Source organism: Desmodus rotundus, chromosome 5 (assembly GCF_022682495.2).
Source record: "Desmodus rotundus isolate HL8 chromosome 5, HLdesRot8A.1, whole genome shotgun sequence".
Taxonomy (NCBI): Eukaryota; Metazoa; Chordata; class Mammalia; order Chiroptera; family Phyllostomidae; genus Desmodus; species Desmodus rotundus.
Genome location: NC_071391.1, coordinates 8,853,304 through 8,868,024, shown reverse-complemented (window position 1 = coordinate 8,868,024; position 14,721 = coordinate 8,853,304). Strand labels below are relative to the sequence as shown.

Genomic DNA, 14,721 nt, shown 5'->3' with positions numbered 1-14,721 from the left:
GAAGTTTGTATCATTTATTCTACACATAGTTTCCATGTTTTCCCAGGAATACGGTGCCGCCGTAGATGTCCACTGTTTGCCATAGATCTGACATGACGTGAAGGAACTTCCAGCTGCCCTTTGGAGAGATGTTCAGTAGAACCTGAACCACCTCGTCCTCAGTACTGGGTGAAATTGGCTGTGACGTGCTCATGGTTGAACGGGATGTAGTCCGCAACTCCTGGAAACAAGCGCAGAGGGACAGGAGGTCACCAAGGAGCAAATAACCATTCCCTCCTCCCAAAGGATCAGCCCTTCTCTAGAGAGGTAAAATCACTGCAGAGCGAAACACGCAGCTTGGTGAGCGCTGACTTGTGATTTCGGAGTCCCTGTTTCCAGGCTCCTGGAGCATGTCTTTGGGCAAACCCCTTACATTGTGCGAGCCTCATACATAAAACTGCACAAATAGGGTTTACCCTGGATCAGAAATAATGACGACCAGATGCCTAGTATAGTACCTGACACATACGTGTTCAATAAATGGCGGTTATTATGAAAATGGCTTATTTAAGCCGGATTTAGAGCATCTGTGGCAGGAACTTAAGTTCGCTTTTGATGTGTTTGAGAATTTTTGACTGTCAGGGCAGGAAAGCTAGATGATGACAATATTGATGATTGGCTTTGGCATCAGAAAGAATAACAATTCTAGGCCCAAATCTTTTTGGATCTCTGAGGCCTGTTTACCTTTGCTTCCTTCAGAGAAGAGTAACAATTGACCCCTTAGAATAAACCGGAGTTAAGTTCCCCAGGCAATTCTTGAGATGAAAGTGGCAGGGGAACTAATATTAATAATGATTCGCATTTTGAACACATGCTGTGCAAAAGACATTGCACTTAGTCATTTTAAATACATATTTCTGACCCTCACAATAATGCAAGAAGTGGTGATTCCTATGTCCATTCTATGGCTGTGAAAACTAGCCAAGTGCAGCTAGTAAATCAGAGACAGAGCTTCTAATCAAGGCCCACGTGGCTCTAAGATCCTTATTATAGGCTCTGCTGCAACTCCACAAGTTCTGATCAGCCAGATTTTGTTAAATACATGACAGCCTGTCAGAAAAACATCTCTCCCGTTGGAATCTTGGATATTGAAGCATGTTTACGGAGCCCAGTCTCGGCTATGCTGTGACCTTATTTGGCTTCACATCTCTCTGCACGGTGACAATATCAGATTAACCAAGTAACGTCATCCTTAGACAAAACCATACACCATTGCCCCTTACCTTGGAGGAGATTTTCATTTTTGTGCAAAAATTTTAAAGAAAGAGTTTTGCTGAACCCCGGGATTTACTCGTCCCGCGTGCCTCGTGCACAATGCACGCACAGACTTTCCTGTCTTTGGAGATTTGAAAACAAAACAGTAAGGCCAGGGAAGGCGAAGGGTGGGTTTGGAGCGCAGCTGTGGTGTGGAGCACACTCGCTCTGGGCTGGGCTCTTTGCTGTGTCGCGCACTGGAGGGGTCCCTTGGGCGAGCTCCTTTCGTGTCTCTAAGACTTAGTTTCTTTCTCGGTAAAAAGAGAGTCACTGATATCTACAGAGTGGGGGTGTGAAACGAGAAAATGTAACATCACTACACGAAAAATAGAGATTTTTCTGTCCCTCACAGTTGTTTACTACTGGTAGTGAATTCACTGTGCTTTTGTTTTATACGTACGTGTTTACGTTTTCAGTCTCAAGGCGGCTCTCTTCTTCGATCATGTAATACTTTTTCCGTCTTTTTTTTTTTTTTGGTCTCTCTCACTTTATTTGCCTTTCCCTTCCTCAGCCCTTCTTGTTTTAAGTAGATCAATCCACTTTTCTTGTTCACTGGGTGTTTTCCCAGAGTGGAGTTAGGATTCTGAATTTTTTTTAAAAAGCTATTTTAGGTAGCTATCCATTCTATCTATCTATCTATCTATCTAATCACCATATATATTCATAGTATATTTGTGTATGTACATACATATAACCACTGTATATATAATTATTGTATATGCACATACAATCTTACAATTATTTACTGATTAAATGAATGAGTGAATTAAATAAGGAAAAGAAATATGTAGCCTTCAAACTGTGGAGAAAACGCCCACATTATCCTCCCACCTTCATTCAAAGGTGTGATGTCACTAAGGAACTGCCAGTAGGTCTTGTGATCCACATTTTCAGCGACGTCGTTGATAGAAGAGACGACAAGGCCCCAAGATGTCATTGTGGTCTCAAATCTGTAAGAATGAAGCCGCATGTATGACGAACACCTCGCTTGAGGTCAGGCAATAGGGGGTTAGGATGGAGGGAGAGAGACATTGAACTGATTTAAAGATCAGGTAAAATCATGCTTAAAAGAGAAAATGCAAATGACTAAAAAACATGAAATCACTTGGAATTAAATGAAATTTAAGTGAATGGATTTAAAAGAAACCTATCAATAAGCAAATTAAAATGTGTAAATACCTAACAATGGGCAAATAGGTGAGCAATGGGATGAGCATCCAACACTGGATATTTTACAGTTATGAAAATTGTATTTTTCAACAATTTCCAGTGATATAGGAGGAAGCTTATGCAATAATGTTAAGTGAAAATGTGGGATACACATTTTATGTGAAATATCAATCTACCCCATGGATATAGTGGATCACAACTATTTGTAAGATACATAGAGAAAAATACCTACAAGATTATAAAAAGTAGCAACAGTAATTATATTGTGGATGGATATAGAGGCTTTGTTTCCTTCTCTATGCTTCCCCCCTGCTCAAAATTTCTATGTATATTTTAATTACAGTTACAGTCAGAAAAAGAAAAATCAGGCAAAATTAAAGCTAAGCTCACAGAAGTAAAGTATATTCAGAGGGTTGTTTGAAATTAAGTGTTCTTGAAATGTGATTTTTATCCTGACTTGTCTATAGAAATTAGGGAAGGTTTGGAGCTGGGATGCGGGCAGCAGACACATGACTTAACCTTGGCCTCTGTCAATTTTTCTCCTTGACATCTCTCTGCAGAATCTGGATCATGTCATCCTTCCTTTAGCTATCTCCTCTTTCCCTTTCCCTGACCTGACATTTCCCCTTTACTCCTTCTATAGCTTAATTTTCTTCATATTTCCCTACTGCTTTCTCATTTTGTAAACTATAAACACTCCACAAAGTCTAATTTTCTCCTCTGTGATTTATTTCTGCGTTCTACTCTTGCCCGGCAGGGCAGTAGAAGGAACATGAACTTCAGAGTCGCTCAACTCTGGGTTCAGATCTCAGCTCTAGTAGTTACATGGTATGTGACCTTAGGAATGTTAGTTAACTTCTTTGGGCCTAAGTGATTCTGTCTATAAAATGGGAATAATTAGATCTGTCTTGGTTCTGTGGTCAGTCTCTTTTGCTTGTCCTGACTTCTTTTTCTAGAACTTCCTCTATACCTCCAAAAGCTTCCGAATGTTTCTCTTTCAAACATCCACAATTACACTTATTTAGAGGAATTGCCTTTTTCTCTACAAGTCCTTCTCTCCTCCTGACACTCCTGTCGATAGCGGTGAAGCTTCTTCCTCTTGACCCCCACACCCAGTACTCACAGCCCTGTGGACTCCTCCTTGCTAGGAGTCCATGTGTCCGAGATGAAGTCCTCATCACTTTCCAGCTTCATTACTGTAGTACGCATGCCCCGACTTCTCACATTTTACAACATGGTTGTTCATATTCAAATCTTGCAGTGCTTCTGTGCGATATGAAGTCCAGCCTCCTTAGCCTGGTATTTCAAGCTTTTTACATTATCACCCAATCTATCCTTCCAGGCTCAATTAAATCTCAAATTCTCTTCTCTAGTCAAGCTGGCCTACTCATGGGTCTTGAATTCCTTGCCCATTCCTGTCCTGAATGCTTTGTTTTAGACATTCCCTCCTCCTAGATACCTCCCTCTTGCATTTCCTGTACAGCACCTGTTCTTTGAATGCAGTACAAAGCCGTGAGCCTTCTTGACTATTATAATCCACAATGGACTCTCATTCCTTTGAATTCCTGGTTTTTAAAACTCTACCATGTATTAACTTGTATGATTTAATTTTTCACGAGAGATTGCAGGCTCTCAAGGAGCTATTAAATAAAAATCTGTTAAATTGTGAGAAGGAAAAAAGTAAGCAAATGAAGGAGTGAGGGAGAAAAAAATGGGAATCAGGTTAGGCTTGGGGAGAACGGGTAAGGCCACTTGGGGCGCTCACTTGAACGTGGGGTTTTTGCGTTGGGCTTCTTCCAGGACCACCAGCAGCACGGATCCACTTCTCACACTAACTTCCGTGGTCACATTGAAGAGCAGCTCCACCCCCCTCAGCTGGTTATTGATGGTGTATATGACAGTGATGTTGGATGCGGCGGTGGGGACAGGACTGGGATGGTTGGGGAGAGTTGGTGGCACCTCATGATCTGTGAAGAGCAAGAAGGCCAAATTTGTTAAAGATTATGGGGTTTGTATTAAAGGCGCAAAATCCCTGTGGTTGGCGGCCTATCCCAGAAAACATTTCAAAAAATGGCAATGAGTTTGCGGACTGTTCTGAGGCACTGATGTGACCCAGGACGCTCTCATTCCCAGTCTGGAGAGCTGATCGTAGGCTGAGGCACCGACGGCTGGTTTTACAGCGAACACTCGTTTTGTTAAAAGACTCTGTAACTTGAAGGGAGGGTTGGGAGTCCAAACTCACGCATTTTACGTGACACTCACCATTCAGTCCTTGTGTTTTTTTGTTAACCCTAAGAATCTGGAAGCAAAGGTTGCGCATTTCAGAGTATTTAACAAAGCACCTGAGCGACTATTGTGGAGTCCTGGAAGGACTCCATGGGCACCTGGTTAAGGCTGGGAAATCACTGGGAAGTGTTTGCGGCTGGGTCTGGCACGACTGGGATTAGGTCACCTGACTGTGGTCTCTCTAGATTGTGCTCTGAGGTAGAAAAGGAGCTTATTAACCTCTGCTTGTCTTGGGATGTCCACACGACATAAAATGAACAATACTTTATAGTAGCAGGTGAGTAGAGAGAAGAGTTGGAGGAATCTATACCAAACACTAGTTATCTATGGGGTGATAACATTTTTATGCAGGACCCCCACTTTGTAAATGCATATTTTGGCATTGTATCTCTGTATTATATTTGTAATCGGGCAAAACAAAGATATGTCCAACAAAAAGGTGGTGTGCCAGAATTCTGCCCCGTCCCCTTGGTGTGCTGTGAGCACCGGGGATTCATATTGAGGTCTTTAAGTCCTGGCTGAAATGTCAACACTGTTCTTCTCCTAAGCCTCCCAAAGTCAATGATGGGTTACATTCTCTTTGCTTTTGAACTGTATATGGCTTTTATTTCTATTTACTAGTTATTTTGTTCTTCTAGATATTGTGGTTTTTGTCTACATCTTTGTCAGCTGGCTTTGTAAAGACAGGATATAATAAGATACTGAGTATTTGGTGTATTTGTCAAATGAATGAATGAAGTTACATGTTATTTGATTGGTAGGGTCACGGATCTTCCCTTTCTATCAGCATCTCACCAAATGCTTTGCTCATAGTAGGTGCTTCCTACATGCATGCTGAATGAAGTAGACACGAGGGCCGAATTCTGTGTGTGGGGTAGGACATGGCTGTGTGTTCTCACACAACCCTTGGGGATCGGAAGTCAGATGTGGTTCCACCTGCAAGTAATGGACATAAAAAAGCCTGTATGCCTCTTAAAGTTGGTCCACGTAGCATTCCTGATGTACGTAGCCAGTTTATGACATGAGGAGACACAGATGTTGAGAGTTCTTACCAGGGCTGCAAGACACGTGGGGCACATCTAGGTATGTCTTGCCTTCCAGGGAAGGGAGGGTTTGGGCAATAGCCATGGGGTTGTGGAATTTCCCCTGCTTAATCTCATTAAGTACTGCATCCAGAGTCTTCTGGCAATTCCACTCCTTGTTAGGTTGCTTAGGTGACACGGAGAGAGCCTGGGACAGGGGGAGAGAGAGAGAGAGGAGGGAGAAGGAGGGAAAAGAGGGAGGGGTGAAGGGAGGGAGAGGGAGAGAGAGGAATTAAGCATAGCTGGGAGTTGGCCTTTATGTGCCTTACAGGGGATACACTTGATCATTACTCTCCGTGAACACCCACCCAGACCCAAGCTGAAGCTGCATAGGAACACCGTCAGTCTTGTTTACTGCTGCACCCCCACCACTTAGCTCAGTGTCTGTCACATAGTAGGCACACACTTAGATTCAAGGAACATTCTTAGGGCTGCTGTATTTACTAGCAGTTCTTGGACAGGATGAGGGCGAGAGCTAGGCAAAGCAAGCCCTGGGGTGGGGGACTGGGGGTGGTGTCAGTCTAGGATAACGTGGCCATCTAAACACAGTAGACCTCCTTTTTTGTGTGTCGTCCTGTGCACCCTCCCACACTTCGTGATTGTGTTGGGACTGTCAGCCAGAGACTCCACCACCCTGGCCACAGGGGTGGACTCCTGGCCTGGGCTGGAGTAATCATGGAAGATCATCCTCTGGGTGACAGTGATTGGTGGGCACATGCGCTAGACGAAGTCCTTCCCTGATATACAGACATTGGGGGAGAGAAGCACTTTTTTCCCTCCTGGGGTTATCAGCAGGTACCATGTAAGTAAGCACTAAGCTGCTAGTGACCATCTTCCTTGGCCACTTTGAAGGAGCCAAGGGGCAGGAAAGGATGACAAAAACCAGGGCTGAGATGTAAAAAGGAGTCATCCCTGATTATCGTGATTGGAGCCCTTTATTCTGATGAATCCTGAAATCACCTAATCCAGCCCTGGACACCCCAGTTTATGTGAAATAGGAAGTCTCCATTTTTCTTAAGCAAAAATTATTTGGGTTTTTGTTATTTGCAAACTGAGATTTGATGAACACACCAAGCAATTCACTCTGCTTTGCTGAGTGTTTTGCCTCATGGGCAAAATAGAAACTGTAACTCTTGCTCACGTTTGGGGGACCCCTATGGGATGATATGCAACATCATTTTGCAATGTGTGAGGCGTAGCTGTCATTACCACCTCTCTCCCTGTAGGTTTGTGCTGACCGCGGCCACCAGTGTGTGTTAACGGGCTGAGGTTGCTGATGACCGATTTACCTGAAGCTTGAGATGGGAAATGGGGGAAGGGAGAGGGGAGTCAGAAATGGCTCTGTGAGCAGTAGTATGAGCAACTAGACAGTTCCGACAGGCACAGCCATGGCTGTGAACCTCGGCAACCAGGGCCCGCACTGGCCAGAGGCCACTTTATAGGGCAGTTCGGTTTAGGGGCATCAGGAAGGTACTCCTCAGCAACCATATCTCGTTCACTTGTCATATTCACCTCCCAAGTCCCACTAAGTGGGGGATAACACACTACCAACACCAACACTCGAGAGGAGTAACATATTATTAAGCTGTGAGAAGTCATTAATAACTTTGCATGAGGAAGTTCATCAGGTCCCTTTTCAAGTTACGTTTCTATTAGAGGAGCCTGAAAAGCATGAGAATATTGACGGAAGAAAGGGGAGAACTTCTGGAACAGAGGAAATGCCTTGTGAGTGCCTCAGGTGGGCAGCTTAGGTCACCTGAAGGGCACTGACTTCCCAGAAGGGGGTGAGTGAAGGCTGAAAAGGAAGCTTAATGTCACCACCCTTCTGCTGGAAGAGACCTCCAGCAATTATTGAACACTACATTGTGCCTGTGATTTTTTTTTTTATGCCTTTACAAGCTTGTTATAAATGAGGAAAAACAAAATTCAGGTAAATTCCATATTTGCCTAAAATGGTGGCAGATCTGCGATTTAAACCCAAGTTGTTAGAGCCCCGGAGCCCTTTGGTGTTCTACACCGGAACTCTTTGGAATAGAAAAAGGCCATATATCGCACACTTTGTGGTTTCAGACTTCGGGCTGCCTGGGTAGACTCTGAAAATGGGCCGTAAGGGGCTCCAGGAGGAGCTTTTTATCGTAACTGACGGGAAATCCACACGGCCTGTTGTTTGCATATGAATGAGGTCCTGCCTTTCGATAGGAAAAGCTCTCCTTCTCAGGAACAGCTTATCAGAGTGTACCCTGCCGGTGATAAAATCCAAACAGAATTCACAAGCCAAACTAGCCAAAGCAAACACCTCTCGGTCTCGTGCTAAGGTGCAGCAAGGTCATTTTACGTGAGTCGTGACTGGGCCCCATGTCCTGTCCCTTTCACATTGCCTCTGGTCCTCCACAAAGCTGTCTCGGCCTGAGCCCTGGGAGTGGTCCCGTGGGAGTTAGCCGTGGTAACCCGTGGCGTTTCGCTCCACAGCAAACTCCGTTGACCGTGACATGACGTAGAAGCTGACTGCTCGTTAGTTGCTCCTAGTCATGGTACCTTGGAGTGAGGATTTTGTATTTACTCTTACATTTAACATGAACTAATTTTTAGTCTGTTTATGCTTTTTGCTATTTTTTAATACCAGTCAATACCAGTCTCCGTCTACCCTTCTTCCCAAAGGGTTCTAACATTAGTCCAGAGCTGAGTTAGGGTTAGGGCTGGCCTTGTAACTCCATGGCTCTCTGTTTCCTGGGCTTTCCGAGTTGGGAAGGTCAGGATGTTGCTTTCCTATTAGTCCTATAGGGCATTTTGAGACCTGGAAGCACAAACTTCTTGGTTTGGGGCAGAGGGTTTGGCCATAGATGACCCTTTAGTGTCTGATTCTAGTTGGTTCTCTCTCCCCACTGTGTGTGGGGTGTTTTGCATGGGAGGACGCTGCCCTAGTCAACCCTAATCAAGCAGCATCTTATATAACTTAAGCCTGGGAATCTATGCCAGGGAAGCACGTGTGAACTTGTTACCAGACACACCTGGCCCTGCCTTGTACTGGGGCTCTTTGTGAGGTGAAAATGGGATCGAGATCGAAATAGAGCTTGGCCAAGATAGGATGCTCAGTCAGTGTCAGATTATTTAAATTAATCCCTTTAAATACAAGTCCCCCCTTTTATTTTGGCTCAAGATGAAGGTTTATAAGAACACCGACTGGCAAAGTAGAATTAGAAAAATTCAATATTTTTGAGGACCTATGTTAATATCTTTTATATGTTTTGTATACTTTTTATACACCAAACTTTCATTAGTCTATAATTATTATGAACAAATTGATCATTATTAATAATGAACCAATACATTTCTTGGATTCCTTTGTTTCTTTTTTTCTAAGGAAGGGGAATAGTTCACGTAGATTTGTTTTCATTTTATCTATAAGCCAGGGAGGAATGAACACTTACCTGCATCTTACCAGTAGAGAAGCTGAGGCACAGGCACCGCAAGGAATCTATCTAAAGTCACACCACCTGGTCTTCCCTAGAGACATTAGAAGAAGCCTGGTGTCCTGACCCCACAATCCGGTCTTACTGGCATGGACCCAGCGAAGAGCATCAGCGATGGGTTTACCTGCATGGCAAGGCCAGTGCTGTAGATGTCCCCGATGATGCCGTCGTCTCTGATCCTCAGGCTGATTTTCTCCACAGTATCCTTTAGCACCTGGCCAAGCAGGGTTCTGTAACCTTCCTCTGACCCTACAGGGATCTTGTTGTACATACAGGTCAGAGCCAAGGTCACCATCGCTCCTGTGTCTGTGAATCATAGAGGGGTAAGACAGCCACCACCCCAACAGTATGGTCAGTGAACATTTACTGCGTGCTTATTGTGTTCCAGGCACCTTATCTCCTTGACTCTTCAGGACAATCTGTGAAATAGGACCTATAATTGTCTCCATTTAAGGGATGAGACCTTGGAGTCTCCGTCTGAGTAACTGCCCAGGCCCACGCCGCTAGAAAGTAGCAGCACCAGGCCCTGACCCCAGATCTGTATGACTCCACAGCTCATGCTTTTCATTCGTGTAGACCGGCAGTATATTCAACCCTGCTTCTCTTATCCCAGTGTTTATCTTTCAAAAAATGTCACTGGTTCTTGAAGGCCTAGCTGTCACCCCTGCTCTGTGAAGCCTTCTCTGGTCACCTTAGCACAACAGGGAGCATCGGTTGTTTCTACCTGTCCCGCACTCCCAGCACTCTCTGCTGCTTTGTTGTCACTGTGCTCCGTGAGCTCCTGCATGGCAGGAGCCCAGCACCCCCCATAGTACCCAGGACAGGAGCTTTTCCCCATTATTTTCGTGGGAGAACACGTGTGAGCTGACTGAGCAAGCTCTGGCATGACAAGACCAGGACAAATAAAAGCCTTGCCAGATGGCATCTTTTCTTTCATTGATCTTTCCTCCCCATCTCCACCTTAAAGTTGCATGACCTCCCTAAAGGTGACAGAATTGTTCAAACCAGTGCTGTAAAAAAAATGTCCAAATTCCCTGAACCGGCAGAGATGCTCCAGATGGGAAACGGAAGCCAGCCTGTTCTTGACCCACAGTGAGGGGACTTGGGTAAATATCTACCTGCTTGTTGGCCTGAAGGAGCTCGAAGTAAGAGAGATTGCCCGTGAGGCATGTATAAGGGGGTGGGAACCTGAGAGAAGGCCTTTGCTTAGAGAGGGCAGGGGAGGAAAGGTGGCTGCGAGTGAGGGGCTTTACACAGAGAAGGGATCGTCAGATGCAGAAGGTGGGCCCAAGCAGAACATGCTGTTGTAGAAGAGAAGCGTCCATTCACAAGCAGCCGCGTGCTTGCAGAACGAAGGACCAAGATGGTTCTACCGCATCCCTGAAGGGGTGCACGGTGGGCTCAGGGTTCAGAGAGCTGCTGTTTAACAGATAGCACAAACTCGGGTGTTCTTAGGAGAAGCTTTGAGAAGAATAGAGGGTGGAAGCATTAGTGGTGGCGAAAGAGAGGGTTCAGGAAGAGCTGAGTCGGGGCATTGATTCAAGCATTTGCCCTGGAGCAACTCCTGAGAAGCTGGTGCCACATTTATTGTTTGTTCCCAGTGGAGATTCTGTAATTGTCAGACATTTCAAGTGTTGTTTTGGTTTCTATGTTTTACTATATCTCTTTCATTTATCCCTTAACGGACATGTCCAACAAATATTCGTTCAATATCTCCCCTCTGGCGGCATTTTCCTGGTTCCCAGCTCCTCCCCCTCCCGCTTTTCCCTCTAGCGCCACCGTTTAGTGCCCTTGACATTCCCGGCTCTGGAGTCTGAAAGTGGCCCCCGACTCACCCACATTGGAGGGAGAGGAGTTGGCCAGCAGGGTCTTGGCGAAACGGGCTGCTATGGGTAAGGTCGTCTCAGGGTTCTTCTGGCACAGCGCCAAGATCGCCAGACTGGGCCCGTAGAAGCTCGAAGCCTCGGCATTGGGGTCTTGGGAGGGGAGAGAGGGCCCTCATGAGGCTAACACTCACCACAGTGAGGACATTTGCGAAAAAAGAAAGACCTTTTAGACAGACATTGCTAGAAAACCTGTCCAAAAAGACAGCGTATTGGTGAAAATACCTTTAGTATTTCTTTTCTTTCTTTCTTAAAAAATTGTATTTACTTATTTTTATTTGTTGTTGTTGTTCAGTTACAGTTGTCCCTACCCCCCCCCCATTATTCTCCCCTGCCCTACCCACCCCCACCTCCCACATTTAATCCTCCCTCCACCCTTTGTCGTTGTCCATGGGTCCCTTTATACATGTTCCTTGATGACCCTTTATTTACTTATTTTTAAAGAGAGGGGAAGGAAGGGAGAAAGAGAGGGAAAGAAACATCCCAAACCCTTAACCCAGGCATGTGCCCACTGGGAATCAAATCTGCAACCCTTTGCTTTGTGGAACGATGTCCAACCAGCTGAGCCACACTGGTCAGGGCCCGTCAATATTTCTCAGAAAAATATTCTGAGAATGGAATTAGAGGGATGAGAATGCAATTAAAGGGATGATGCTGTCTTCAGGCAGGCGAAGGCATGGAAAGTCTAGTGGCCTTTTCTAGTTCATTTGCTAGAAAGTGAGTAACTCCCCCATGGAAATAAGCAGAGGGAATGTGAGCCGAGATACATTGTCTCTTTCCTAACTGTGCACTCTCCCATCCTTTTCTTTCTAGATGTAACATTCTCAGGAAGGACCATTTGCCCCACTCTCCCCTCCCTTCTGGTGAGGTCTCACGTGAAGGTTCCCAGATCTCCATTTGTCTCTGCAGAGTCGACACTCTATCCCCGGGGTCTCGGCAGGAGGAGCTGAGGGCTATGATGGTGAGCGCGAGCTGGCCGATGGTCAGATCTGGAGGGCAGAGAACAAAAAGAGTGAAAGGTGTTTTCAGGCAAGTGAAAACACCTGGGGCCAGGGCTGAATTCTCTGCTTCTTTCCAGATTTTGATTAAAAAAATAATAACATGATTAGTTTTTTGATGTCTTAATTCCGATAGAAAGAAGTATGGAAAAATACTTCAGGAACATTTAATCTAGTGGCCTCTGTGTGACTTGACAACCCCACCAAGAATCCTGCTATTTGTTTAGAAAAACAGCAAGGACTCCTATACAAATTCATATGTGAGAATTCACATTAGTTGCAAACCAATTTTATTTTCTAACTGGAGCATCAAGGCAACTCCTGTGAGGTAGCGGCACAGAGACTTGATTCTCATTATCCTTGTTATGATTCCTATCAGTGTGATTGTTGTTATTAGACTCACTTGCATTTTGCAAATGAGGGAAAAATGAGGTTGAGCAGGCTCGCGAGACCTGGTCAAGGTCACAGAGTTAGTAGGCGGCAGAGCCAGAGCTGGAAGCCCGCTGTTTTTACGTCTCATCTAGAGTTCTTTCTGCATTGCTGCCCTCCTCTCTGGATGTCCTGACGTCACATATGTTCCTTTCTGGGTGTTTTCCAGATGTGTCCGGAAAGGTGTTTGGAAGATTCGGGTGTCATCAGGGGCAGGATTGGTGTCGGGGCTGGCGCAGGGGGTCGGGGTCTGGGGTGGTGAACGGTTCAGGGAGCAAGACTCGGGGAGCATGGGAACAGAGAGGCTCGGACTTCTCACCGGCTGTGTCACTGGCCATGAGCTTGTAAGTCAGGAGCTCCTGGGCCTCCAAGTTGTGGGCTCCCACCAGGTTCATGGCAATCAGGACGCTGGGGTTGGGGAGGGCTGAGCTGGTCACAGAGCTCTCCATTAACACCTGCACGCCGTTAACCAGGGGCTGTTGTGCCGGGGGAACAGCTGAGAAGAGACAAGCCATTTTTTTTTTTTTTCAATTGGGGAACCACAGGTGTGGAAGCCAATACAAAAATCATTTTATTTCATTTTAGTTGTGTGTCTGAAATGCCCAAAACCTGTATTTTTATTTATTTATCATTGTTTTATTGTTGTTCAAGTACAGTTGTCTGCATTTACCTCCCACCACTTCCCCTCCACCCCAGTCATCCCCACCTCACTCCTCTGATTCCATGCCACCCTTTTGGTTTTGTCCATGAGTCTTGGTTTTGTGGCTCAGTGGACAAGCCATTCACAAAAACCCTCACCTCCTCCCCTCTTCACAGAAACTCGTTTGCTGTGTCTTTTAGGGGAAGACAGGATTAGCATTGTAATTCCCTGGGACGTCCCCTTTCGGGGTGATTACTAACGAAATGTGGAAAAAACATCGAAATTTTCTTTTGAGGCCAATTAGTCCCTACATCTTCTCAAATAATTTTTACCTTTCAGAAACTCATTTCTCATTTGACAACTTCAAGCGATATGGCTCCTGGACAGTTCATATTATTTGTAGCACATTTCCAGAAATCAGTTTTCCTTGCATCCATTTTCTCATTCTTACGTGACGAATTAATTCAAGATTTGGGATATGACTCAGTGAGGACCCGAAATCCCCAATAGTGGTGGCACCTGGTCAGGTCAGTCACCGAGTGTCTCTGTCTTTCACCGTCCTTCCTGCAACGGTACTTCAGCCTCTCAACGTAACGTGCATAGACTCGCTTCTCAGAGAACTCACGCAGGAAAGAGAAACCGCACACGCCCGCGCCCTGACTCACCCTCTTTGGGACCCCTGTAGTGATTGCCGCTTTCCACCACCTCCTCATCAGCAGACCTCAGGGTCTGAGGTTTCTGCCTGTCCCCCGGGGTAACCACTTCCCTGATGTCCTTGGGAAACACTCAGTACTCACAGCATGAGCTCTGGGTCTGGGTGCTGGTCCCAGCCGTCGCCCAGAGAAAGTTCAGGAGGCAAAGGGAAAACCAGGCCATCGCTCCCTCTCCTGTTCTGCCCATGTCTCCTGTTCCAAAACCCCAGTGTGATTAATTGGGGGTGTTTCTCTACTTCTCTTATATATACTTCTCTTTATGGAACAGTCTACCCTCTACGCCCAGCCCAGCCACTCCTACCCACCTTGGCTGACCTCTCTCTCCCTGATAAAACTCACTTCAATTTGCTTATCTAAGTCCACTGACTATATAGACCCTGCAGGGCATCTGAAGGGGACTTCTGGGTAGCACAATCATATGAGAAACTCGGCGGCGCATGCAGCGAAGGCCAGGATGACAAAGGGCCCTTTACCGGAATGCTGGGTCTCTACACTGAGAGGTCCGGCTAAAGCTGAGTGTTAACGAGACTTCCTCCCAGGCTGCTTTCCACCCTGTCAGACAAGCTCTATCTACCAGCAACCGCTTCCCTGAGGTTCGGCGATTCCTAAGGCCCCACCTCACTCTATAGTTTGAGGGATATGCTTTTCCACATGTCCTTTTAGGCTCTCAGGTGAGCATCTGCCAGGTGAAGTCCGGCTTTACGTAATCAGTGAAGTTGATATGGCCTGGGTTCCAGCCTAGGCTCTTTGAAGTTGT

The 14,721-nt window shown here is 45.7% G+C and overlaps 1 protein-coding gene across 1 annotated transcript; it reads right to left on the bottom strand.

The window, feature by feature from the left end:
• On the bottom strand, positions 1–14,206 carry CBLIF (cobalamin binding intrinsic factor). The gene is made up of 9 exons (XM_024573979.3): positions 14,049–14,206; positions 12,931–13,107; positions 12,060–12,173; positions 11,137–11,277; positions 9,426–9,607; positions 5,802–5,979; positions 4,229–4,430; positions 2,125–2,243; positions 1–220 (listed from the first exon to the last, which is right to left on the bottom strand). The coding sequence occupies exons 1-9, from the start codon at positions 14,149–14,151 to the stop codon at positions 159–161; spliced, it is 1,278 nt and encodes a 425-aa protein (XP_024429747.3). The 5' UTR covers positions 14,152–14,206; the 3' UTR covers positions 1–158.
• Between the last annotated feature and the right edge of the window lie 515 nt (positions 14,207–14,721).